Source organism: Colossoma macropomum, unplaced genomic scaffold, assembly GCF_904425465.1.
Source record: "Colossoma macropomum unplaced genomic scaffold, Colossoma_macropomum, whole genome shotgun sequence".
NCBI classification, from domain to species: domain Eukaryota; kingdom Metazoa; phylum Chordata; class Actinopteri; order Characiformes; family Serrasalmidae; genus Colossoma; species Colossoma macropomum.
In genome coordinates, this window is record NW_023494787.1 from 37,128,596 (window position 1) to 37,154,714 (window position 26,119).

Here is a 26,119-nt window from a genome sequence, read left to right on the forward strand (position 1 = left end):
TACTGATTTTCTTTCTCTCTTTGCTCTGTGATAGGCAGTATTCTTAAATCCTCTTCAGCACCATCAATTGAGAACCCTCCTCTGGCTCCTGACTTATCTGCAGATGACAAAAAAGCCACTACTGGAAAAAAACTCTTGAGGACCACTGCAGAAACAGAGCAGCCTGAGAAGAAACGTGTAAATGTTCTCAAAGCTGACCACAAAATTGAAAGGCCCAAATTTGTTGTTAAATTAGCTAGCAAAAATGTGACCAAGAAAAATGCATCAGGTAGACAACAAGTGAAAAAGGCTTCTTTGCGTGGGGTTCGAGAGAAAATTACTCAGAAAGGAATTAAGTTCTCACATGAACAAGAAAATGGAGGTGTAGATGATGAAGCGTTGGATAAACCGGGCAATGAAGTTAAAGTGGCAGCTGCAGAGGTTGAAAGAAAGGGAAGAAAGCAAGATGATACCATCATTTTAGAAAATAGAACAAGGCAGAAGAAATTGGTATGGACTTTGACACTGGTTAAGGGGAAAAGAAGAACTTCCAAAAAAAGACTGGCTGACAATTTGGACCAAAACCCTTCTAGAGGATTTGTTAAGACTGCTGATCTAGACCAGTCTGAGCATGGAAAAACCAAGGATGTGCTCACTACTGATGATTCTACATCTCCCAGAACTACTGGGAAGCGGAGAAGGATCCCCAAGGCTATGAGAGCTTCTCTAGAAGTCAGGACTGAGGCAGGACAGGAGGATGCAGTTTCTCCTGATGGGAGTGCGGGTGCGTTATTGAGGGACAATTCTTCACGTTCTCCTAAAAAATCTCCCCCTGTTGTAAAACGGCGGAAGTCTTTATTTGGATATAGAAGGACGCCAGAGCAAGAGTTGATGCGGAAAATGCGCGAGTCTCAGTTGCAAGGGGAGGGTAAAATCCCCAGGAAAAGAAGACGTCTTGTCTGTTACGCCTATGAAGTAGTGGACTCGCCCGTGAGAGAAGATCAACAGCAGGAGCTGCCAGGACAGGCACAGGACACAGGAGCAGCAAGTCAACAAGGATTCGCTGAAGGTGGTGTGGTGAGTGCTCGGCCATCCAGGGTGATCAAGGTACCCAAGAGGTTCATGGATGATGAGGGCATGTCTGGACTGCCTGTGAAGAAGCCTGCTCAAACTGAAATCCTACCGAATGAGTCTGGCATTGAATTGGAGCAAGCTGATATCCAACAAACACAGGAGTTTAAAAGAAGGCGAAAGAGGGCAAAACTGCATAACATCAGTGATGGCGATGGAAATTTTGTTGGAAAGGCGAAGTCTCAGGGAGGGAAGCCCAGAGGCTTCTCAGGGTCGTCCGATGGCCCTCAGAAGAAGGTTGGGAGAGTTGCTTATGATTCCACTCACCTTAAAATTTATGAGAGGCTGAAGAAGCTCACAGCGAGCTTGGCTCAGCGAAGGCAGAAGCGAATGGCCAGTTACAAAGATGATGGTGTAAAGCTAGAGGGCGAGCTCCAGGGTACAGAGGAATCCTCAGGTTCCAGAGGTGTAAGAAGACAGAGGAACTCTGATCTAAAGATAGAGGAGGTAAACTCTCCAGGAGTTGTGCGTAAACTAGCTGTACATGTTGATGATACGGCTGGTCAGTCAGCAGTTTCCACTGTTGAAGGAGGTGAAGATGCAACCAAAGCAGTCGGTAAGGATTATGTTGACTTCATCCTGAAGTCACCAAATCACTTAACTTGAGGATCCTTGACAACATTGTATATTAATTCATTGTTAAGAGTCACATGAAACATGAAATGTTCACACTGCTTGAGGTTTTCAGATCTTGCACATTGAAGCAAATTCAGTCTCCCAATGCTGTCCTGAGACCTTTAATAATGAGTATCTGCTGATAGAAAGTTCGTTTTTTTTTTCAATAATATGCATCAATGAAAGGACAAAAACTAATAAAATTAATATATGCTAGGTTGCCAGTTGCTTTAAAATGCTACAGTAAAGTTCTTTTTAGTATGTGCATAGTTTGACAGTGAATATGTTTTTGATAGATGTTGCATAAACGGGGTGCCTGAGTAACAAAGGGTTGGAGTGGAATCAGAATTTATACACAGTCTTATGCAAAAGTTTGCTACACATCTTGTCCATTTACATTTTTTTAGTGAAAATAAGTATACATCTTCTACAGGAAACTTGCTTTTGCACATTTTGGTGCACAATTGCTATTTATTTGTTGAATGTAACATATTGGGGGAAAAACATTAAGTATAAATTGTGCCATAAGTTTTTACACAGACCACCCCCCAAAATATGTTGCATTTACCACATAAACAGGCATTTGGAGAAAAATGCCATATTTAAGTTTGTTTGCTGTAGGGGAACTTTCTTACTGAAACTTGCAAGCCCTTTTTTGTCAGGGGGTGTTTGCATATGACTGTAATAAATAGCCAGCCTGTTAAAGTATGCCTGGATTGACTGTCATCCCAATCCTTCAGACTGGATAGATCCGTACTATTCACACTTGAGAAAATAGCATTGAGCAGCACTTCTTTCCAACAATGTGTGATCATTTTCTTCTAGCAGAGGGAACCAGCTTGGAAGGCACAGATGTACAAAGGCAAGATGAAAGTTGTTCTCAGATTTCGGCGGAGCAGGTCAGTCCTATCCAAAGACTCAACCTCTCCGGTGCCAACAAGAGGATGCTCCACTTGCTGAAGAGGGCCAAGGTCCAGCTGATTAAGATTGACCAGCAGAAACAGCTGAAGTCAGCTCAGGTAAGGGTTTATAAATGATGCTTCACCGTCATTATCTCTGACAGGTGCTATGCTTTAAGTATTGTCTTTTGCTTTTTAAGTCTTTAGATATTTAGAATCATCTGTTAATTTTTGGGGGATTGTTGGTACTGGTTGATGTTGGCCTTGTCAAATTGGTTCTTGGATTAAAACCTGTGAAGAAGAGAGGAGCACAGCTGCTGAAAATAATGTTAACTTAAAGTAGATTTGATTGATTTATGCTACATTCTGTCTCTTACAGCTGCTGTCTGGTGCAGTTAGAAGTGGAGATGGTGCTATTAGGGGCATTCGGAGGAGGAGGAGAAGAGGAGTGGGCAGAGGAAATACACAAGCGGCTCCTCAGGTAGTCTGTGTGTCTGAAAAATACTGAGATTTTTTTCCTCACTTTTTCTTTCACTTGTGTTTCCTATGTGAATTGGTACTAACTTTGTGTTAAGGGTTTGACAAGTTCCTAAATATCTAAGTGTCTGGACATCTTATACATTCTCATGAGTAGGGCTGCACAATATATTGTTTCTTAATTATCATGATATTGGTCTTTGGGTAGAGGCTTATTTACACATTGTAGTCGTCAAAATTAGTATTCCAATTAGTAAATGTGTTACTGTGTGCTGTGAGCATCCTTACCATCTTTAAGTGTCTGTGGGTTTTTGGATGACCAAGGCATTCATGATCTCACAAAAGTAAATTATTCTGATCAAAAATAAGGTTAGTCTTTAACCATGTCACATCAAGTATTCTTAAAGTATTTTAAAGGGCCACTGAAACTAAAACCAAGCACCAAGCGGGGGGATGTACATGGGTAGGACAATACAGTCTTTCTAGAGCAGTGGTCACCAACCCGTTCAACCTGTATGTATGTATTTATTTATTTATTTGTGTTTTAAAGCTTGTGTGTTCACCCATGTAGGGGAAGTGGTTGTGGTTGTATTTGTGTGGGCTAAAATCACAGTGTTTGTCTGGCTGGAATATGCCATGGCAGAATGTTTAAAGTGACCAGTGACACTGCGTCCGATTGCCACGGCATCAGAAACACTTCGCTGTGAGAGCCGATACTTGTTCATTACCAGCTTGAGTCGTTTGTTCATTAGTGCTGCAGTCTACGCTAGGCTTATGTCACATGGTTTCAGATGGTATTGGTTGGTTGTAACATTGCATTTGTTTTATGAGTAAATAAGCACAGTATCGGTTGGATACCAGTATCAGTATTGATGCATCCCTAGAGTGGACTGGGGAGTAAATGCAATGTTTTAAAATGGTTTTAAACACTGTTTACATACTGCATCAAACTATTATTTCAGAAAAGTCATGGATGTATAAATAAAAGGGCATTTGTTGCTGTAGTTTTGACTGCATGTATGGAAACATTGTCCTCACAGATCTGTGTTCTCTTGTTGACCCTCTGTGAGTGTAGGGCCATCCAATAGGAGGTCCACGGATAAAGCACGTGTGCCGGGCAGCAGCAGTGGCACTGGGGCAGCCTCGAGCCATGGTGCCAGATGACATCCCCAGACTCAGTGCCCTGCCTCTGCATGAGAGAGAGGGCATTGCTCCTTCACCCAACACAGAAGGTACACTAATTTCAGAATGTTATTTTTAGTCAAAAGACCAAACTTATTTTACTTCATTTCAGAAACACCAAATAGCTTTTACCCCATATACTTAAATAGACCTTAATCATTCTTCTGGCCCTCAGTTAGGGACTAAACAAAGGTTAATTATATATTTGTTTCTAGTTTTCAAAGGTCACGACTGGTGCATCCCTAATCTGTACTTATATCATTTATATTAACAGGCTGTTTGAAAGGTTTGTTCAAGAATTTAAATAAGTTTTGCTCTCTTCTCACTTAAGATCTAGGCTCTTGCTCAGACCCTGAGAGCACTGGTTCTGCTGAGCAAAAGCCAGTGTCCAGTAGAAGGACTTTTGGTTTGCGGCAGAAGCGCTGTTTTCGCTGTAAGGGTTGCTGTCGGGAAGAGGACTGTGGGCGATGTGTCTTCTGTCTAGATAAACCGAAGTATGGAGGACCCAATAAGAAGCGCCAGAGCTGCATGTAAGTGGAAGAGAGATTTTGAAATGCTCTTATGCATTGCTCTGAACCGGCATGCAGCAGTGGTTATGTATAGGGTCTGTAAGTGGAGGACCACTAGTATAGTGGCTGTCAACATTGCAAAAAGTTATTCAAATAATTCTGCAGGAAATAAAACTGTATGGGATGTGTGCAAAAAAACACTTCTCAGAAAAATTGATCAAATCTGCAGAGAAATATTTAATGTTGAACAGATTCTTGTTGCTGTTTGGCTTAACATTGTTTACTAGTTTCCATCACAATTTAACTCATTTTGTTTTGTTGGTGAAGAAGATTCTACTTCAAAAACTTATTTGATTTTATTTTTTATTTATTTATTTTTGTTTTCGCTCAGTGTCTGCTGGGATAGGCTCCAAGCACTCATGTGGCCCAGAAGGATAAGCGGCTTAGAAAATTATTTTTCAGATTGCAAGTTGTTGCCAAATGAAATATTGTGTGGAATATAAGAGCAGATTACTAAAGTTATACCCAGAACGTTTAATAACCCACAGTTATTTATTTTTTTTCCTCTCTCCCCTCTTCAGCTATAAGAAGTGTGCAAGAATTGAAGAGAACAAAATGAAGCGACTGAAAGGTATGGCTATCTCCCTCTAAGTGCCTATTATATAAAATAAATCTGGAGGGACAAAAGTGTGTTTCTGGATCTACAGTCATATGCAAAAGTTGGAACATTGGTCAAATGATGTTTGTTAATTTTTATAAGTGAAAATGAGTTTTACTTAGAAAATCAACAAAAGACCTGATTGGTTGAGTTCAAATTGCTTGAGCCAAATTAGTATTTGTATCATTTCTATCCTTTCTGTCTTCCGCTCTGGCACATTATTGAATCAGATCAGTGAATGCCAGGAGGGGTTCTGATCACCCTGAGACTCACTAAACCTCAATTCATTAAATTAGTATTATGATTTTTAACCCGATAGTAACTGTAAATATGCAGGGAAATTTATTACAGTTGTTTCTTAGTTCATAAGCATGCTGGAAGATAGTCCCTTTAAGGAAATTCCCACCCACTTAAGTTGTGTTTGACTAAGATCTACAGTGATATGCAAAAGTTTGAACATCACTGTTCAAACCCTGTTCATAAGCATGCTGAAAGACAGTCCCTTTAAAGAAATTCTCACCCACTTAGACTAATTTATACATATAGGGTCACAGAAATGACACAAGCTTGGGCTTTTATAAAATATAAAAGTATGCCTGACAGTAAATATTAGGGGTGGGAATCTCTAGGCACCTTTCGGTTCGATTACGATTCAGAGGGCTGCGATGTGATTATAAAACGATTATCGATACATCTTTTTTTTCTATATAGCATTTATATTTTCTCACTGTGTGAGCTCAAGTTTCGAGTTCAAGTTTCAAGTTTATTTGTCATTTGCACAACATGTCAGGACATTTATGCATTGAAATGCTTGTGGTGAGGCTCAAGTAATCACTCTACAGAAAGTAAATAAAAATACAAGAAAAACCAACTGAAATATATTAAATATACACAGAATATAGAGGCAATATACATTTTAAAGTGACTAAGTGACTCTGTTATTGTTATTTAAAGTGACTTGGTACTTTTAAAGCAAAGTATTTGTAATGATCCATAATGAATTTACTTCCAATATCTTTTATTAATAAATCAAATGGAAGTGATGTGGCAAGTCAACTACAAGGCTCTCATTCAGTGCTCTTGTTTGGAGCACGAGACGCTGCTGCCACTCATCTATGATGGAATGCGCAGTTACGGTGAAATAAGATTCAGTGGAAGTGGATGTCCACGCAGCACACGTTACAGCTATTCTACCCGTTTTCTTTAGTGATTTTATAACGTCGGTTTTGGTCTCGTTGTAGAGACGGGGGGGGATCGCTGTGTCAGTAAAGTATCTTTCAGACGGGATATGTGCAACATAGCACAAAAGCCCTGTTTCGCCACGACTGAGAGCACGGCATGCAGACTGCAGGTCACATAGCAGCGATGCGTTATTCGCATTTATAAGCACTGCAGTTGGTTTCCTGGTACGTTAAATCTGCAATGAGAGACTGTCAAACACTAAAAAGTGGCAAAGCTGAAGTCAGCTTCTCTTTCGAATTCTCCCGTTCCACCTTAAATGGTGCCGCATTTACAGTCGGTGCCTCAGTTAGAATTTAAGGTGGAACGGGTAAATTCGAACAAGAAGCTGGAGAATGAGAAGCGACTTCAGCCTCGTAAAACAGTCGAACGATGAGAGACATTTAACTGATCTACTTTTGAGGAAAAGTTTTCTGGCGGAGATGGGAGGAAAGCGGCTATAGCTAAAGTCCGTGTTTTCGTTTATATTGTTTAGTCTTTACTAGGACATTAACACATACTGAGACATACTGGACATTAAATGTTGCAGCTCCCAAGATGGTTTGATTTTTGTTGAAAGGACAAAATGTCTCTTCTTAGCATTTGTGTTGTGACTCCTGATCTAACCTGGCTTTTAATGCAGAGGGAGCTGGTCGGATTTTTCGCTCTTCCACTTGTGTTTTTGTCATGTGCTGCCACAGACTGTCCGGGTGCTGCACTTCCGCACTTCCAAGTTCCACCTTTTGCGTTCCGTCAACGTTACGTTATAAATTAAATATTTAGAAAATTGGTTTTTGACATTTATGAATCGATTCAGAATCGTTCACTCCGCATCGCGATGCATCTAAGAATCTATTTTTTCCCGCACCCCTAGTAAATATGTATCATCTTAAAGTTTAGTTTGACATTTTTAAACCAGGTGATTAAGGTCGTTCCCATCACTTTTCATGCAAAGCACAACCCAGATGATTGCTTGAGCAGTGAGAAACTTATTAAAGACCACTGTCTTGTTTTTAAACAGTGCAGACCAAGCCTGTAATGGTTTTGATGGACATAGGAGGGGAGCTTGAGGGGGTGGTGATTAGGCTGTATCTTGCTGTTGTCTAGGAATATTTTGCCTCCAGATGGCGAAGTAATTGCATGGCTCCTTGGCCTCATTTGCTAGCTTCTCCCCGCAGTCGACTCAAAATGGATTTGGTGCATTTTTGTTTTTGAATATTGTAACAAATATTTAGAATATTCAAACATTCTATGAGAATAAAAACTTTATATATATATATATATATATTAAACTCAGCTATGTTTGTCTTAACACCCGGTGCACTTTTCTGCTTCAACTGGACGACTTGCTCTTGCCGTTTATTCTGTGGAAAAATGCAGCAAGATCATGCGAGCAAGCAGTCAAGAGCAGTAGCAAAATAATTTGGACAAGGCTAACCATAAATCGCTGTTTTTACGCTGCCTGTGTGCACTTCTGGTGTCTTGCATTGTTTCCTCTCAGTGTGCACTGATGCACTGAAGCGTGCATGCTTTCATAAAACAGGAAAAAGTACCAGTTATTCAAATGGCACTTTTGTTTTTGATCATTTTATTTTCATGTCATGCTATCAATTGAATGATGCTTATTATCTTGGTATCTTTTTTCATTCTTCAGTGCATTTTTTTTTATCTGTGTTTGCTGCCCCAATAAAAAAATGTTGTTGTGTTCTTCATTTTTATGCTAGCCATCAACTGGAAGCAGCGTATAGCACAGCCTTATGTGTTTAAAATGACACTATTTAGTTTATTAACATTTTATTGCTCAGAATTAAGCTACAAATAAGTGCATAGTGATGATAAAATAGCAGATTTCAGCAGTTAGGCTGCTAACTCCCCTCTGCTCACTGCCACTTGGTATCAAACAATCCATTGTATGTAATAAGTGATAAATACACAAGTTTGATCAATTGTAAAGAAAGACATATCTCATAAAGCATTTTTTAAATATTAGTAGGACAAGCATTCACAGTAACTGCATATTACTGTAATACCAGGATGGCCCTGTAAATGATACTGAATATTGTTGACAGGCCCCATTGACTCAACTTGTAACACAGTCATTTTGTAAACATTCTGGAGGTAAAGCTCATTAAATAATTTTTGGTCCTCTCCTAATTTTTTGGGAAAAAGCCCCAATTGTTAAAGGTATTTATTTTTTATTAAAGCTGGCAATGTTTGTTCTGAGTTTGTGGAGCAGGGTTTTATTCATTTTGTTTTTTATGCATTTTCATAACCTGTAAAGCGTTTTAACGACACATTCATTTCATTTAATCTCTCCCATCCCATTTGACCTCTTATTTGACCAAGTCTCTTTTCCGCAGTTCAGATGAAGCGACGCCAGATTTCCGCGGCCACTTATCCATGCAGCAGCGGAGAGGAAGAGGGCGAGCAAAGTGGTGCAAGAGAGGAGGTGTCTAGCCAAGCGGACCCCACTAGTACACTCAGCCCCACTAGGAGGCAGCCTAGGCGACGGGTCACTCCACGATGCTACAGCAGCTTGTTAGAGTCCGACTCCACTGACACGGAGCCAGCCAGCGGAGACACAGGAAAGGAACAGAGCAGTAGTGCACCAACTGATCAAGCTATTGGTATGAATTATAAAGTGTTCTATTACTGTAAACCAAGCTCACAAGTTAGAATAAACACTTATGGCTGGATGCATCGGTCATGTCAGATTGTAAGGAAACCCTCCTCAGTCTGTTTTCCTTCTTCACATTAACTTTATAAATCAAACGATAATATTCTTCATAGGATTTCCTAGAAGGCGGTCTTTTTATTTGAACAATTTTACCTTATTTGGAGGTCAGGTTTTTTTATGCCTCTTTGGTATTGTGTGGTAATTAATCCTGAGCTTTTTGCTCACCTTCACCAACAGTTCTTGATTCCAGGAGCCATTGTTTGGAACATGCATAATATAATAGTGCGTAGTGCAGTGTAGTAGCGATTGGACAATTTTTGGATTGTTCCTGCTGCTACCATGAGCAGTTGTCATATATATGCTTTCCATGTGTTTGCTGCAATGTATTCTTTGTCTCATCTGTGTATCTATTTATAAAACATTGCCATACTTTTTGTTTTTGCTCTTATGAAAGATTTTCACCAACAATTTGCACCTTGTATAGGCTGCATATTGTTTTTGCTGTATCTTGTTTTTGCTGCTTCACAAGGGAAGCCCATGTGCTGTTTGCTGGGCCTAGACTGCACAGTATACCATGAATGTTGAATTTTTGTATTGCTTCTTGATAGTTACCACTAGCATGCTGCTTTGGGCAGCTGACAGAAAATAGAAGTGAAGTATAATTGCACTTTGTGCATGTGTGACCACTGCCGTACATGGCTGATATAAAAGGATTAACGCAGGAGTTTTTTAGCTGCTTCTGGTCTACAGTGATCGGCTCCAACTGATGACTGGCCGGCCCACCTTCTTCCTTCTGTAGTAGTGGAGATACTGGTCTTGCACGTTGGAGGATGTTGCAGGATGTTTGCCTACTCTCAAGCTTGCCAGTAACGTCTTGTTTTCTAAAAATGTACTAAACAGTTGATTCTAGGTGGAAAGTTACTGTGATAGATGGCAGGGTTCAGCATTGATGATTGGCTGAATTCACATGACAAGTTAAAAGTTGGGACAGTGTTGAAAACCTGTTGCATAGCCATCTTTGTTGACTATTTGATGTTTTTGGTGAATAATGTACCTGTTATTGTGTTCTTTCACTTTCATATGAAAACACCGCCTTCCTCACAGGAAAAATAGTTTAATCCAGTTGAGTTAAATCAAGCCAGTTGCGTTGTTTGTTCGGTAATTGTTGTGGCACGGGGTGTGGTTCGGGAGTATTCCACAGATGAACTGACTCTAAAATGGCAGCCCAAAGCAGAACACACTATTATAGAAAACAGTGTGCAGGTTAATGGGAAAAATCCCTCAGCGAAACTAGACACTTATATATGACGAATGTATACAACAGTAGATGTAATTACCATTACTACTACTACCACCACTAAGAAGAAGGAGGAGGATGATGATGATAGTAGTAATAATAATAATAATAATAATAATAATAATAGCAATAGTAATAAGACACACATCCATGTCATCCCATACCTTCCCTCCCTCTCTTTCTTGACACGCACACAAAAATAATAGTAAAAATAACTGCAGTTCTTTTGTAAATGTAAATAATAAAATAGTATTTGCATGTATTTTTGTTATAATAATGCAAGCATTTTGTCACTGATGGAACAGAGCGTGGTATTTTTCTTTTTTCTTTCTTTTTTTTTTTTAAACTTGATTTGAGAACACCAGCTGCATTTTACATTGTATCAAAGTGACATAATAGTAGTAGTAGTAGTAGTAGTAGTAGTAATAATAATAATAATAATAATAATAATAAGATCTTCAGAATAAATAGCTTGATTTAAAGAAATGTGTATGTGTGTCTTAATGATATAAAGTTTGGGGGGAAAAAAGCAAAGATATAGTTTGGAGCAGTATATACTATTTTTAGAACAGTAAATTTTCTTTATGTTGGACCCTGAATGGTGTTATCTGAGGATCTTGTCCCTTCTCTTTCTTACAGATACTGCTACGCCTCCTAATGCACGATATGAGGTGGGGAAGCCACGGAAGCCTGGCCTGCCGCGAGGGCTTTGGGGCCGCCGGCGAATCGATAAGGTACTTCGACACTGGAACTGATTTTTTTTAAAGCTGCTTACTTATCTTCCAGAAATTTTAACAATCTAATAATTTTTACTAGTCTGCTAATAATTTTATCAGTGTCATTTTAGAACATCTTGCACTGTTGGAATGTAGCAAATCTGTCCTCAAGGGCTGTGACTTGAATAGCTCTATTTTAGGTCCAATCCCATTTCTTTTTTTTTCTTTTTTTTTTAAACCCCTACCCCTTATATTTGAGGGTCACCCTAACCCCTGTAACACCCTAACCCTAGACGTGAACGTGCAAAACAGAGGGCTATGGGTGAAGTGGAAGGGGCAAGGAGTGAAATGGGATTGGGCCTTAGTCTGTGGCCTTAATTTTGGAAAGTGTGCTTTAAAGGTGATGGGCTCTTTTTCTGTCTGCTGTTGCATGCTGCCAAATAGTGTGCATTCTTGAAACAATGCTGGACAGTCTTACCCTGAATTTTTTTCTTGCCTTTATCTCCTCACCATAATACCAGAAAAATATTTTGCAATGTGTTAAGTGTGAAGAAGTGGAAATTCTGTATTTTCTGGGAATTTACATTCAGGAAAAAAAGGAATGATTTTTTTAAATGTATATTTTTCAGATAAGTTTGCATATGACGAAATAGATTACTGATATTTTATTTTCTTTTTATCAGTGGTACTCGATTCTAATGCTTTTCTTTAGAATGTTAATGATTATAACCATATAATACTAATATAAAACTGAAATACTGTCCAGTGTCTCTGGATACATGAGAGCATCTTTGGGCTTTCCTCACTAACTCCTTTATCATCTTTTCCACAGTTGGAACCATTCATTCATATCACATTTGAATGTTTCAGGTTTGCATTGAGGTCCAGAGCAATTCAATTAGGAACACTCTTGCTGAAGTTTATAGACTTTAACAGTTTACATAGTGCCTATGTTTATCATAACAGGTTAACAAGGCATTAAGTACGTTACTTTGGAATAGAACATGCTGGTATTCGCTAATTCTGTATACCATGGTTTTAATTGTATATGGTATGTTATTGTGGTAATGCAATTTAGTCAAACAAGCTCCAGTTTCTTAGACACGCAGAGTGTCTTTCCTTTCCCACTGCGCTCCCACACTCTAGTTACATGTAATCTGAACATATCAAGGTGTCTGCCACATTCAAAACAATTGTATAGTAAACAAATTACCATTCATCTAATGATTTATTTAATTAGAAGCCTAGCATAACAAAAGTTTCTGTTAGGGGTTACTTGATGAGTTTGTGCTGATTAGTGCTATGGACTAAAACATTAGATGTGGTTCTGATTGTGGAAGAGTGTCTGAAGCTCTTTAACAGGGTGCCTGTTCAGGTTTGTTCACCAGGTGCTTCTTAAAACTGTAGGCCTGTGGGCTCTTTCGGCTTCGGTTCTTTGTAGAATGCAATAATATTTTTCCTCTTTTTCCCCACAGCTGCGGTCTAACCCTGCATGTAATCTGTTAGCTTGGCATCTTTAATTAACTGTTGGGCAATTTGTTGGAATTCTCTTCTTCTGTCTTTTCCCACCTAATCTTCCTTCATGCTCTCTTGTCTTCTAAAGCAAATGCTCGTCCTCCTCTTCACCTGCTCGCCTGCTCTGCGTTGCGCCTTTGCTGTGGTCATCTTGCAGTCTTGCTTTAACGCCCCCTTCCTCCCCATTTTCCCCTCGTTCTCCTACTCTCCCAGCTTCAGCATTGCCCTTCCTCACAGGCCCTGAAGCCCAGAGAGCCATCACCGTCTACACCCAACAACCCCCCCACTCCTACTGGAAGCCCGTCTCTAAAGCTCAAGCTGAAGCTCCAGCTGCGGCTGCAGAGGCTGCCGCTTAGTGTGGTGCGAGCGGCCGAATTGTCCGTGACGGCAGCGTCACGCCAGCCTGATGCCAAAAAAGCACAGGAAGAGAAGGCAGATGGAGGGGAGCAGGTGGAAAAGGAGGGAGCACAGGAGCAAGCCCTTACTGACCTCCACTGTCTTACTCGTTCCCAGAGCTCAGCGGAGCACACGCCGCCTAGCGTTCTGGCCGCGCTGGCCAACGGCTTCACCCAGCGGGAGCCACAGGCACAAGAGTCAACGCCCAAAATCCGGGTAGACTTCAAGGTCAGAGCAAGGCTGGCACCCAAGCGGTCTCAAGAACGTTTGATTCAACCTTTATAAATTGCGTTTAGCACTGATGGTAACAGAAGCACATAACTGTATATTAAAATCTGAATTTTTGCTCAGCACAACATTTGCATTTATGAATGGTAGAGGATCTGTTTACAATTTGAATTTGAAGTTATGTGCGTGGCCTTTTTTGTTTAACAGAAGGTATGAAATATTCTTTACATTTTTTAAATGTGTCTGTGTTGTTAACATCCAGACAGCACATTTTAAAATTATTCACTGTTTTAACAAAAAAAAAAAAAGGAGCAGAGTAACCTGGTTGCGGAGGTGGGGGATGGTGGAAGGCGGCCGGGGAGGGTGTCGAAAGTAACGCAAGTGATGTATAAGACTATATAACGCTTTTTGCTGTCTCATCTTATGTAATTTCAAAATTGAAACAAGGAGTACTTTGCTTACCTGGTCATCAAATAAGTGAACATAGTGCATGATTTTCAAGCCATCATTTAGTAAATGTCAAATCTATCCAAGAACTGATAAACGTCAAACGGTGCTAGTAACTAGGAGAGAGAAGCTGGTAAGTGTTAACAGCTCTGCTCACCACAGAACATTTTGGATTCTCACTAACTAAAGCACTGACACAAGTTTAGATGATTAAAAATAGTAATTAAAAACCGAACCTGTTCAGTGGTGTTTGGGAGATAGCTTAGTTTGCAGGCAAAACTTGTCACTCCACAGCTCAGGCTGGTTAATGCTAAAGTGAGACACCCACATAGAGGAAAGTAGGGGTGTAATGATTCTAAAACCAAGACCAAAACTGTGATTCAAATGTCCACAGTCTCACAATATCCACCCCACCCTCTGCCACTGCTGCTCAGCCTTTTGAGCTCTCGTTACGTTACTAATGTAACAACTCATTTTTCACTTCACGGTTAACACTGTAGCTGGTAGTGAGCAACATACTGGTTGATTTATTTATTTATTATTTTTTTTAAGGTGTTAGTTTTGTTAAAACTGTTGTGCTGGTATGTACATAAATACAGAACGCGGTGTACAGACACAAAACACACTGATTCCCTCATCTCCAGTGTAGTGAATTTCTGCTTGGGGTAAGTTAGCCCAGGTTGTTGTCAAAGGAGCAGACATCAGATTATAATCAATTAAAGAGGGAGAAAAGAGTGGAAGTAAAAGCCAGTCTCTTGGGGTTAGCTGTTAGCAATTATCTTAGTCTCCATGATAGGACAACACCACAGTCTTGACCCACAACCCACTAAAACTGATAATGCGAACGACTTTTAATGTTTACTAAATTCCACTCTAAAATATAAATGGGATTATTTATCCGTTCAGATGTGGAAATATAATTTTACACATCATAATTTTAAAATACCTTTATTGTTTTAACATACTGCAGTGCACTGTATTACTGTCCTACTGCCCAACCCTAGTATTCATTGTGTTTATCGTGGGAAGACGCAGAAAATGTACAGGATTAACAGTTCTTGATTTTTTAACAGATGTTTTAACATGTTTTACTTGTATTGTTGGGCAAGAGTGTTATGGAATACTTTGCTGTTCCAAAACACGAATGCCTTAATGGAGGCTCATTGCCAAGGACACATTGTTAAGAACGTGACTGAGTGGGCACAGATACTGCAGCTGTTATCGCTAAATAGGCTAGTCTCTTTTGGGGTCCAGAAACAGTTGAAATATATTTCTCTGACAAAAAGTCGGCACTTCATCAACAAAGGAGAGAACTCAGCTTCTAAGGCTTAAACAAGCTTTTTAAAACCTCCTAAACCTCTAAATTACTATTATACAGTGCAGTCATGTACATTTTTATATTTTTTTATACCAGAAATATTTTGAAAGGCTTACAAATGTTTTCTCTCCCTCTTTTTCAGGAGGACTGCAACATTCAGAATGTTTGGGCGATGGGGGGTTTGAGTATTCTCACATCAGTTCCAGTCGCACCAGAGTATGTGTGTCTGCTCTGTGCTAGTAAAGGCCATCATGAGGTAAGAGTAAATAATCAGCCCAGGAATGGAATAATTACATAATTGATAGCACCCTGTCATTTTTATATATAAGAATTTAAGAATATATAAGAATTATATATGTGAATTTGTTTCTTTTGCAGATGATTTTTTGTCAGATGTGCTGTGAGCCCTTCCACCGCTTCTGTCTTCCAGTGGACGACCGTCCACAGAAAGACAACAAAGAGAACTGGTGTTGTAGGCGCTGCAAATACTGCCATGTCTGCGACCGTAAGAGCAAACATGGAAAGGTACCAGCATGACCTTTCGTTACTGCTTAATTGATTTTATTGCAACCAATTTCATCTTTGGTTTAGTATGTCTAGTACGAAAAGCTTGTAGTAGTCCAATATTCCAGCATTTCTCTTAAGAAAACATTTCCAATTTTCAGAGGCTCTCTTAAAATGATTGTTTCATGTGTGCCTCTAAACACTCTAATGGTTCCGCTAGTACTTGCATCTTAGGGTAAGACCTCATTAAAAAAAAAAAAAAAAGAATGCATGTAATCGTGTAACTCGTCACTAGGCTTTGGGGCAGTGATCAGCATCTTTGCTACTTCGTTGCACACCTGTTTATCCAGTACTAAAAAAAAAGCTGCCCATGAGTCATTTCCAAGACTGCATCTGTGTCATACTGCGTTGCTTGCAATACACTCCTATGCAGCCTTTCATCCTGGCCACACATTTACAAGAAGCGGCTGTCGTGTTCCAGCAGCTGGAAGTCATTCACTGGCAAGAGTTGGCAGCATAACAATCATAGCCAGTGTGAGTAGTGTGATAAGGCTCAAGTCAGCTTCATGCAAATAAGCAGTGACAAGATTAGATGACAACCAGTTGGAAAAGCTCACATCTCTGTAACACATTATGTTGGTTCTCGTTCCTATCAAAGGTTTCTTCCATTTACTTCAAAACAGAGGACAATTGAGCCTAGCGATGTTTGTTTCCTGTGCTGTATGAGAAAGTATCTTAATTTCTTTATAATGACCATGACACTAAAATTTTAGCCTCACTTATGAACTGATAGCTTTGCATAAGCTTAATTGTGAACTGTAGTTGTAGGATAGGTTACTTGTTTCGTGCATTGTAGGCCTGGGCAATATCAAAAAAATTGATAGCATTTCAAATACTAATGCTCATTCCAAAACCATTTTGGTCCGCTCTTTGCTATTTTGGGAATGTTTTTCAGTATATTTGGCTTACCGTCTGCGTTCCTTGAGTGTTGCTGAGGTCTGGGCTCAGTGCAGGCTAGTCAAGTTCTTCCACACCAAGCTCAGCAAAATGTTTGTTTATGGACCTTGCTTTGTGTCCAAGTTATAGAATGCTGGTTAGCGAATTAGGCCTATAGCCTTTGGAATAATTATTGCTTTTTCTGGATGGGAGAATAATAATAATAATAATAATAACAATAATACATACATACATACATCATCTAAACCGCTTATCCTTCTGGGTTGCGGTGGGGTGCTGGAGCCTATCCCAGCTGTCATTTGGCAGAAGGCAGGATAATAACAATAATAATAATAATAGTTTTATTTTGAAGCAGTTGAAGTGTGACTAAGAAATGCTGAACAGTTAATAGTATTACAAAAAAGTGTACAAACTAATGTGTACTATTTCAAATGCAGAGAACTTTAATGCAAAACAGATTGCTGTCATTATGCCTGTTTCTGTTTTTCGTAGCCGGTTTTGCAGTGTAAAAGGTGCTTGTACTGCTACCACCCTTCCTGTCTAGGACCCACATATCCCAAACCAGCCAAGTGTAACACTCCTTGGGTAAGTTTGAGCTGCTTTCTAATTTGTGCATCCACATGTACATATTGGTGAAATTGAAGTATGTATTGCATTGTTGTGTGCATTTTTCTTCTGCGTAGGTGTGTATGATGTGTATTCGGTGTAAGAGCTGTGGGGTGACCCCAGGGAAGTCATGGGACATGGCCTGGAATCATGAGTTAAATCTCTGCCCACAATGCAGCAACCTCCACAGCCAAGGTACTGCCTTTCGCTACAGTAATAATCAAAACTTCCAAACTAATATTTTTCCTGCTTTGCAATTAGTTCCTTTTTGGTGGCGATAACATTTTTTTTAGACAATTACTTTGGATTAGGATAGTCACATAATCATGTTTAGCTTACCTGGGCTTGTGAAACTTTGTATTGCATGTTCACCAAAAGTTACCACAAGTGACTAAGTTGCTGGATATTATTCACTCTCAGTGGGAAGGCTAAGTGTGTGGTAGTTAAGCCAGGTATGAGGTAGGCAATAGATACACTCCCAGTTAGGGGTGAACAGTACATAGAAGTCATGGTTCCATTTACTCCGCGGTTTGGATATCATGGTTCAGTATGAGTTCAGTACAACGGTGGGGGAAAAAAGCAACAAAAAACCTCCAAATACATAAGGCTATGTTTTTTTTTTTCATTTATTTTGAACAAACAGTAGTGTAAGTTACGGGGTTTGTACAATCATGAAAATCCTGGAAAAGTCATGTAATATAGAAATTTGGTTTTCCGGGCCTGGAAAAGTCATGGAAAATAGGTGCTGGAAAAATCTTGGAATTTCCTGGACTTTCCCCCCATGCGGTTAGTCATCTCATCACGTTTGAAGCACTAAAGAGTCCAGATCGCCAAAAGCACGAAGATTGAAACAAATGTATCTGCACCTGGACTAGCTTCACTAATGTTTTTAGTAATTTTGGCTACCTCAGGTAGATGTTTTGACATTGGAACACTGGAGAAGATGAATTAACAAGCCAAATATAAGAGGAAAAACACACTGCTGCTGCCTCTCACAAGACCTGTGTGACTAGCTTTTTCACTGTGAGTCAAGCTAGGTTTACACTTGACGCACAAGTGGCGCGAGGGTGCACACACCAGAAATGATGGTTGCGGCGCCTCTAACGCTGTGCAGGGGCTAGTCTGTGTATGTTCTTACTGTTAATATGCCCTTTTGTTGGTGGCATTATGTTGATGTTTTGTAATTTTTTTTTTCCATGATTTTGCAGGTAACTTCTGCACAGTGTGTCTCAAATGCTACCAAGAACATGAGTTTGACAGCAAGATGATGCAGTGTGCTCGATGTGCCCATTGGGTACATCCAAAGTGTGAGGGTCTCACAGGTTAGTGTTTGGGCCAGAAAAGTCTTGCTGCATTATTTAATATGTTAGACAGATATTACAGTTATCTAATAGTTATGCTGTTACATATAGCTACTATGTCATGGATGTTACATGTTATATGTTATGATGCTCTGTAACAAAACGAAGTGAACTGAAATAGCAATGTCTTCTTTGGCACCCTGGGTTTGGCTGGAGAAAGCAAGGCCTTGTGTCCTAACTTTCACACTGAAAAACTGCATTAAAGAAAATGTTTCCAAAGTTTCTTAATGGGATCAGTGGTTATTTGCATAAAATGTCTTCAAGTCTGAAGTGAATAGTTTAGTGTGCCGTTGTGTGCGTGAATGATATGAGTATCCTTTCTTAACTGTTATGATCCTTCTTAGTTGTGTATTTGAGTTAGTTTCACTTTCACAGAAGTGCTTTAGTCCATGGATGTGATGAGGTGTTAGTTTGTAGCTGATGTGGTTAGTGCTTAACCATTAGCATCTTGGTGATGTGTTTGTTGAGCGGTAAGTTGCAAACTAGACTGAGCAGCATGTGATCCAACACATGTAGTGAACATTTTGTTGTTTACTGATAATTTTACAGCCACAGACTCTCACACATGAGTATGTGTTAAAAGTGCGAAAGTTACATTCTTCTTCCTGTCTGTCTCTCAAATCATGATACTTGTATCATAATACGTATCAGATCACGTTGCTGGCGATACCCAGCCCATGTTATACTGTAGTGACATACTGACATTTGTGTTAAACATCTTTCAGCATTTTCCACAATTATATTTTGTTTCTGATCTTTCTGTTGCCCAGATCTCTCTTGCTCACTTTCTTTTACCCACACCTGCCCCTCAGATGACTTGTATGAGCTCCTACGCAGGCTGCGAGGGAAGAGTCTGGTGTTTTCTTGTGCAGCATGCAGTAAGAGTCACCCCAGTGGCTGGCAGGAGGTGGTGCAGGACGTGCTAAGGGACGGTCTGGAGAAGGTTATGAGTGGCTTACTGAACGCTCCAACCACCTGCCACCTCCGTATGTGCTCACAGGTAAAGTTCGCCACCATTTTTTTCCCTTCCCTTTGAGGTGGTCTCCTATCTACTTATTAATCCATAATAGCTGGTGATAGCAGTGGGTTTGTTTACTGGTATACTGTTATGTCTGTATCTGAATAGTCTGAAGCTTTTCCTGATGCTGAGAGCATAAAGGACAGAAAGACGGTCTGTGATCTTCGCGCTGTGGAGAGGAAGCTTGAAGAAGGTCTTTACACTACACTGGTGAGTCAGGTCATCTAAATCCATTCCTGCATGAAAGGTCTTAAGTAGCAGTTTCCATCAGCTGAACACTCTCCGTTGTTCAACTTGCAATTGTAATGTTATGGGGATCTTATTTAGCCTAAATTGCTGGTGTTACACTTGAGTCCTGGCTGCACCACAGAGTTTAGCATCATGTCTAATATGTTTATCTGTGGTTCCAACAACCACAACATATTTCACACGACTGATTTTATGGGATCTTCTGGCACTGCTGATTATATTTTGGTCTGAATTCTGCTCTGTTCTTTCTGAACAGAAAATGTTTCATGAGGATGTGGTGAGGTTGTTAATGCAGAGGCTGCAGGAAGAAGAACGTCTTCCAGAGGAGCAGAGGCCCACTGCCCAGGCCAAGATCTTCTATCTAAGGGTAGATTTCAAGTCAAGAAATTTGGGAACACAAATGCTATGATCATTCCTTTTCTAGCTCCTGGTAGTGCAGCTTTGTTAAGTGCCACAGTGCAACTGACTTATCCAAGCAGTTTGCCTGTTAGTTGTGACTAGGGATGGGTATCTTCCATCAGTTCTTTTCAGGAATCCTTAGAAAGTGTTAAGGTGTTTACAATAACCAAATTGTTTTGTGCATTCTGATTTCTTATTTCAGTTCTCTGCACACATTATAAAAAGCATGCCACTGTTTTAAGTGTTAACTTCAAATTGCTCACGTTAGACTGTGTTCACATACAAGCCTCATACAAAATCAATTTCAGGTTTTTGCTGAGATTTGATGTTTCTGCTGGAAGGTTGTCATTTGTATGGCAAAATGACTTATACGTGTCTTTAGTGTGAAGAAACCTGCATCCTGAAATGACCCACATTTGCATATCCTAAGCAGTGACATAATATGAATGAAACACATCATTTCATTAACAAAATTAAATGAACTAACAAGCCACACAAGAAGATAATCTGTGAAACTCTCAGCTGTTCATTAGTAGAGTGACACTGTTTTCTCTGTTTTCCAGTAATGAAATGAAGTACCCAAACATTGATTGCAGATCATGCATTTGAATAATCGCCTGCACCTTGAACAGTTAGCAGAGTACCCATGCACATCCCTAGTATTTTGTACATCCTCTGATTGGCATGCCACTCTGGCCAAGCTGCACAAAAATATACTAGAAGCTTAAACAGTTAGTGATAACAGCTGGCTAGTAAAAACATAGCAGGATAACATGACTGTTCACTAGGGCTGCAACAAACGACTAGTTTGATAATCTATCGATTACTGAAACAAATAATTGCTTATTTGGATTATGAATCACTATTTTTCAAAATAACACTTATGTTGCCGTCAGCTTTTAAAATTCGTTTAATGCATTTGCTAACAATGAAAATTAAAAAATTCACTGTTTTAATGAACTTTCCTGCTAATACAAAAGATAAATAAAACTCCAATATATTTTTCCTGTCAAAATTTAAAACCAAGGATGTGCAAAGTAGCAGCAAAAAATATAACAAAGCTAAATCATCATCATCGTCGTTAACCGCTTAGTCCAGCTAGGGTCGCGGTAGCAGTTGGGAGAGCAGAGAATCCCAGACGACCCTGTCCCCCGCAACTTCCTCCAGCTCATTCTCGGGGACCCCAAGCCGCTCCCAGGCCAACCTAGAGGTATAATCCCTCCAGCGCGTCCTAGGCGAAGAAAGCTCATTTCCGCCACTTGTATTCGCGATCTCATTCTTTCGGTCATTACCCATAGCTCATGACCATAGGTGAGGGTCGGGATGTAGACCGATGGGTAAACAGAGAGCTTCGCCTTACGGCTCAGCTCCCTCTTCACCACTACAGTCCGGTACAGCGACCGCATTACTGCTGCCGCCTGTCCAGCCTGCGGTCGATCTCACGATCCCTCTTCCCATCGTTCGTGAACAAGACCCTGAGATACTTAAACTCCTCCACCCGGGGCAAGTCCTTTCCCCCTACCTGGAGTGGGCATGCCATCCTTTTTCCGGGCTAAGACCATGGACTCAGACTTGGAGGTGCTGATCCGCATACCAACCGCTTCACACTCAGCTGCAAACTGCTCCAGTGCACGCTGGAGGCATCCATGTGATCCAGCCAAAAGAACAACATCGACTGCAAATAGCAGAGATGCCACCCTTCGGCCTCCACACATAATGCCCTCCTGACCACGGCTACGCCTTGACACCCTGTCCATGAATATCACGAACAGGAGTGGAGACAGGGAACAACCCTGGCCCACGGTCGTAAGCCTTCTCCAAATCCACAAAACACATGTAGACTGGGTTGGCAAATTCCCATGCCCCATCAACAATCCGTGGGAGGGTGAAAAGCTGGTCCATTGTTCCACGGCCAGGACGGAATCCGCATTGTTCCTCCTCAGTCCGAGGTTCAACTATCGGTCGAAGTCTCCTTTCTAGTACCTTGGCATAGACTTTCCCAGGGAGGCTGAGCAGTGTGATACCCCGATAGTTGGCACACACCCTCCGGTCCCCTTTCTTAAAAATAGGGACCACCACCCCGGTCTGCCGCCCAGAGCCTTAAGCATCTCCGGACGAATCTCATCCACCCCCGGTGCCTTGCCACTGAAGAGCTTGCCAACTACCTCAGTGAGCTCCACCAGGGAAATGGAGCTTGACATGCCAGAAGCCTCTGGCCCTGACTCCCGTCAGGGAGGCATATCTCCCGGATTAAGGAGTTCCTCAAAGTGCTCCTTCCACCGACCGACAGTATCCTCATTTGAAGTCAGAGCTTCCCCACCCCTGCCGAATACAGCTTGGGCGCAGCCACCCCAGCCGCTCCTGAGTCACCAGACAGTCGTCCAGAACCTCCTTGAGGCCGACCGAAAGTCTTTTTCCATGGCTTCTCCAAACTCCTCCCACGCCCTGGATTTTGCTTCTGCCACCGTTGCGGCTGCCACCTTGTTCGCCTGTCGGTACCTATCTGCTGAGTCGGGAGTCCTTCGGGCCATCCAGTCCCTAAAGGCCTCTTTCTTCAGCTTGACGGCCTCCCTCACCACCGGTGTCCACCAGGGGGTTCTTGGGTTACCACCCTGACAGGCACCAATAAGCTTTTGGCCACAGCTACGCCTGGCAGCTTCCACAATGGAGGTTTTGAACAGGGTCCATTCAGACTCCATGTCCCCTACCTCCTCCGGGACATGAGAAAAGCTCTCCCGGAGGTGGGAGTTAAAATCTTTCCGAACAGGGGCCTCCGACAGTCGTTCCCAGCACACCCTCACTATTCGCTTGGGCCTACCGGGTCTGACCATCAGTCTTCCCTGCCATCTGATCCAACTCACCACCAGATGGTGATCAGTTGACAGCTCAGCACCTCTCTTCACCCGAGTGGCCAGAACATATGGTCCCAAGTCAGATGAAACGACAACAAAGTCGATCATTGACCTATGACCAAAGGAGCTCTGGTACCATGTACACTTATGAACATCCTTGTGTTCGAACTTGGTGTTCGTTATGGAGAATCTATGCCCTTCCTGGATCGGGGCCTTGTTGAGGCAGAAGGGCTTGTGTGGTCTAGGGATCTTCAGAGCTAAGTCGTCGGGAGCAGTATGCTCCTGGTAGGGTCTCCCAGGGCGAACGGGTCTGGAGTGAAGACCCAGACTAACTCGATCCAAAAATCCTCTATGAAAAATGGACACAGACAATTGTGTACCCTGCCCGGGAGAGGGTCACTGGGACCTACTCCTGGAGTCAGGCCTGGGGGTGGACGAGAGGGTCGCCTCAATGCGAATTAAAATCGCAGAGAGGAGAACTCTGACTGTTGTGTGTGCTTATGCACCAAACAGCAGGTCGGAGTATTCTGCCTTCTTGGAGCAAGTGGGCGGGGTTCTGGTAAGGGTCCCGCCTACAGACTCCATAGTCTTACTGGGAGACTTCAGTGCTCATGTTGGCAATGACTGGGAGACCTGGAGAGGCGTGACTGGGAAGAACGGCCTGCCCGATCTAAACCTGAATGGTGAATTGTTATTGGACTTCTGTGCCAAAACTAAATCAGTTTTCCTTTAATCAAGTAAATAAAAAAAATTAAATTTTTAATATTAACTGTGCTCTGTGCATTCTGCTGTCTGTCTACACTCTGTCGCAACTAAATTCTACAATCACAGGAAAGTCAGTGTCTCTCCGTGATCCTGTGAGAGTCTCGCTCTCCTCTGAGAGCGGATATTCCCCCCTTGCAGAGAAGACGCGCTCTGATGGAGCGGATGGGAAAGTGGCGAACATTTGTGGCAAACTTTTCTATAAACAGCTAAATTAATGATTTTGTGTAAACAGTTCATTTCAGCGGCAACCCTTCATCCAGCTGCCTTGTATGTCCGCTGAGAACCAGCTTTACTTTAAACTGTTTGCGAGTGGAGCCATACGTTCGCCGAATTTGACCGCACCGGTGACCTCGACATTAAGACATCAATGCAGTGTTTAAAAGTGTAAATGTTATATGGAATGTAAGCAGCGTTGTTGTAAATAATAGTTACTTGCTTTTTTGTTCTGTTACTTGCTTTTCTGTTCCAACTCCATTAAGGATTCTAGAGAACGCACATTTTGAAATAGAAAATGTTACAGCTCAGCTTATAACATGAAGTAGGACAGAATTTAACATTAACATTAGCAAACTAGCTCACTAGCACAACTATCGCCGTGTCCCAAACCACACACTTCTGTACTTCACACACTACACTAATGAGTGCACTTCTAATGGTATATGCGCTATTTTTACACACTATTTAGAGTTGTAGTATCCGGTTCGGGATGCGGCGTATCTTACCAAGATGAATCTTCGTGTTTCTTACTCAGATGCTCCAGCATGTGCTTCTATGCCAGCTAAGGTCGGCTTTACAAATAGCAGAACTGACAATCTGTGAAATGCTCCCACACTTTTGAGGATTTTGTTCTTGAGGCTGTCATCGCGCTTTTGTTAGCTAACTCTCCAGTGAGTGGTGATGTCAGAACGTTCCTAGTGAGTGTGAGAAATACGTGTAATGATGTCACCAACTAATCGACTATTAAATTAGTAGCCAACTAATTTGGTCATCGATTTTAGTCGACTAAGTCGAATAATCGTTGCACCCCTACTATCCACTGTCAACAACTTCTCAAAGCCAACAAAGCCTTTGTGGTGAGTGAGTGCAGATTATTGGGGAAAGAAAACAGTTTGAGATGAGACTAATACTGCTACTGTATTTGGTAATGAAATGACCCCAGCATTATTTCATGTTCAGACAGATTGTTAATATAAAGTATAGGAAAACTGTCATGAAGTTCTGATGACATTTTTCTGAAGTCCTGTTACATTTGTCAAGTTACACTGCATCCACACTAATAAAAGACCTAATATAGGCCTATAGCTTTGTGTTAAAGGCTTTTTTTTTAGTCATTCTGCAATACAGTTCTCTCTCTCGCTCTCTCTCTCTCGCTCTCTCTCTCGCGCTCTCTCTCTCTCTCTCTCTCTCTCTCTCTCTCTCTCTCTCTCTCTCTCTCTCTCTCGTACACAATGAGTGAAAATATCATCTTGTTCCTTCTCCATGTGTATTTTCTTTGCAGTTGCTGGAGCAGACTTTCAGTTGGTTTAACAGTCAGGACCCTGTAACATGGAAACCTCTTTTGAAAGAATTCCCAAGGTATTTACTTCTGTCAATTTTTGTTGGAGCTATGCTGCCTAAGAGCCAATCAGGTGATTCTGAAAGTGTGTCTTTGATGATTAAGATAGCAGAAGCAGTGGTGGCATTCCTGGCCTGAATTTGAACTGGCAGGTTCAGGCTGGTCTTGAGATCCTTGTGTGATCTAAAAAGAAATGTGCCTTGCATAAGGTCACAGGACTGCAGATTGTTCATAGACCTGTAGACCTTATTTTTGCGACATCTGTAGGGCAGTCTTTCTTAATCCTGCGCCTTGGGAACCACTGCCCTGCGTAGTGTCTAATGTTAAGTCCCAATGTAGGCTTGTTTCAACAAACTCTTGTACTCTGTATGTGGCAAAAATGCTAAGAGTCAATAAATTAGGTAAGTAGTTAATCATTAGCTGGTTTAGTAATGCAGTCAAGCAGCTGTATTGATAATCCATTTCCTAGCAAGAGTGCTTTATTGATTTTTACATGGTGGAACTAAGGTAGTAAATAATTTAAACTGTATGAGATTATTGGTTTATCTATTGGCAATACATCCGTTGCTGTAGTGAGCTTTTTGGGGTCTT

The 26,119-nt window shown here is 41.2% G+C and overlaps 1 protein-coding gene across 5 annotated transcripts in view; it reads left to right on the forward strand.

Annotated features, from left to right (window-relative positions):
* Nucleotides 1-26,119, forward strand: part of kmt2ba (lysine (K)-specific methyltransferase 2Ba) — a 44,944-nt gene that overhangs the window by 6,459 nt on the left and 12,366 nt on the right. For 2 of the 5 annotated variants that reach the window (XM_036567206.1, XM_036567209.1), the window contains exons 3-20: nt 35-1,666; nt 2,551-2,744; nt 3,004-3,105; nt 4,177-4,333; nt 4,615-4,813; nt 5,374-5,423; nt 9,029-9,295; nt 11,282-11,376; nt 13,087-13,497; nt 15,405-15,518; nt 15,641-15,787; nt 17,216-17,308; nt 17,407-17,524; nt 18,538-18,651; nt 19,503-19,690; nt 19,817-19,918; nt 20,214-20,324; nt 25,472-25,548. In XM_036567206.1, coding sequence (XP_036423099.1) covers nt 35-1,666; nt 2,551-2,744; nt 3,004-3,105; nt 4,177-4,333; nt 4,615-4,813; nt 5,374-5,423; nt 9,029-9,295; nt 11,282-11,376; nt 13,087-13,497; nt 15,405-15,518; nt 15,641-15,787; nt 17,216-17,308; nt 17,407-17,524; nt 18,538-18,651; nt 19,503-19,690; nt 19,817-19,918; nt 20,214-20,324; nt 25,472-25,548 — 4,171 coding nt within the window. The remainder of the gene's footprint in view (nt 1-34; nt 1,667-2,550; nt 2,745-3,003; nt 3,106-4,176; nt 4,334-4,614; nt 4,814-5,373; nt 5,424-9,028; nt 9,296-11,281; nt 11,377-13,086; nt 13,498-15,404; nt 15,519-15,640; nt 15,788-17,215; nt 17,309-17,406; nt 17,525-18,537; nt 18,652-19,502; nt 19,691-19,816; nt 19,919-20,213; nt 20,325-25,471; nt 25,549-26,119) is intronic. The other 3 variants (XM_036567210.1, XM_036567211.1, XM_036567208.1) reach the window with 3 other exon arrangements.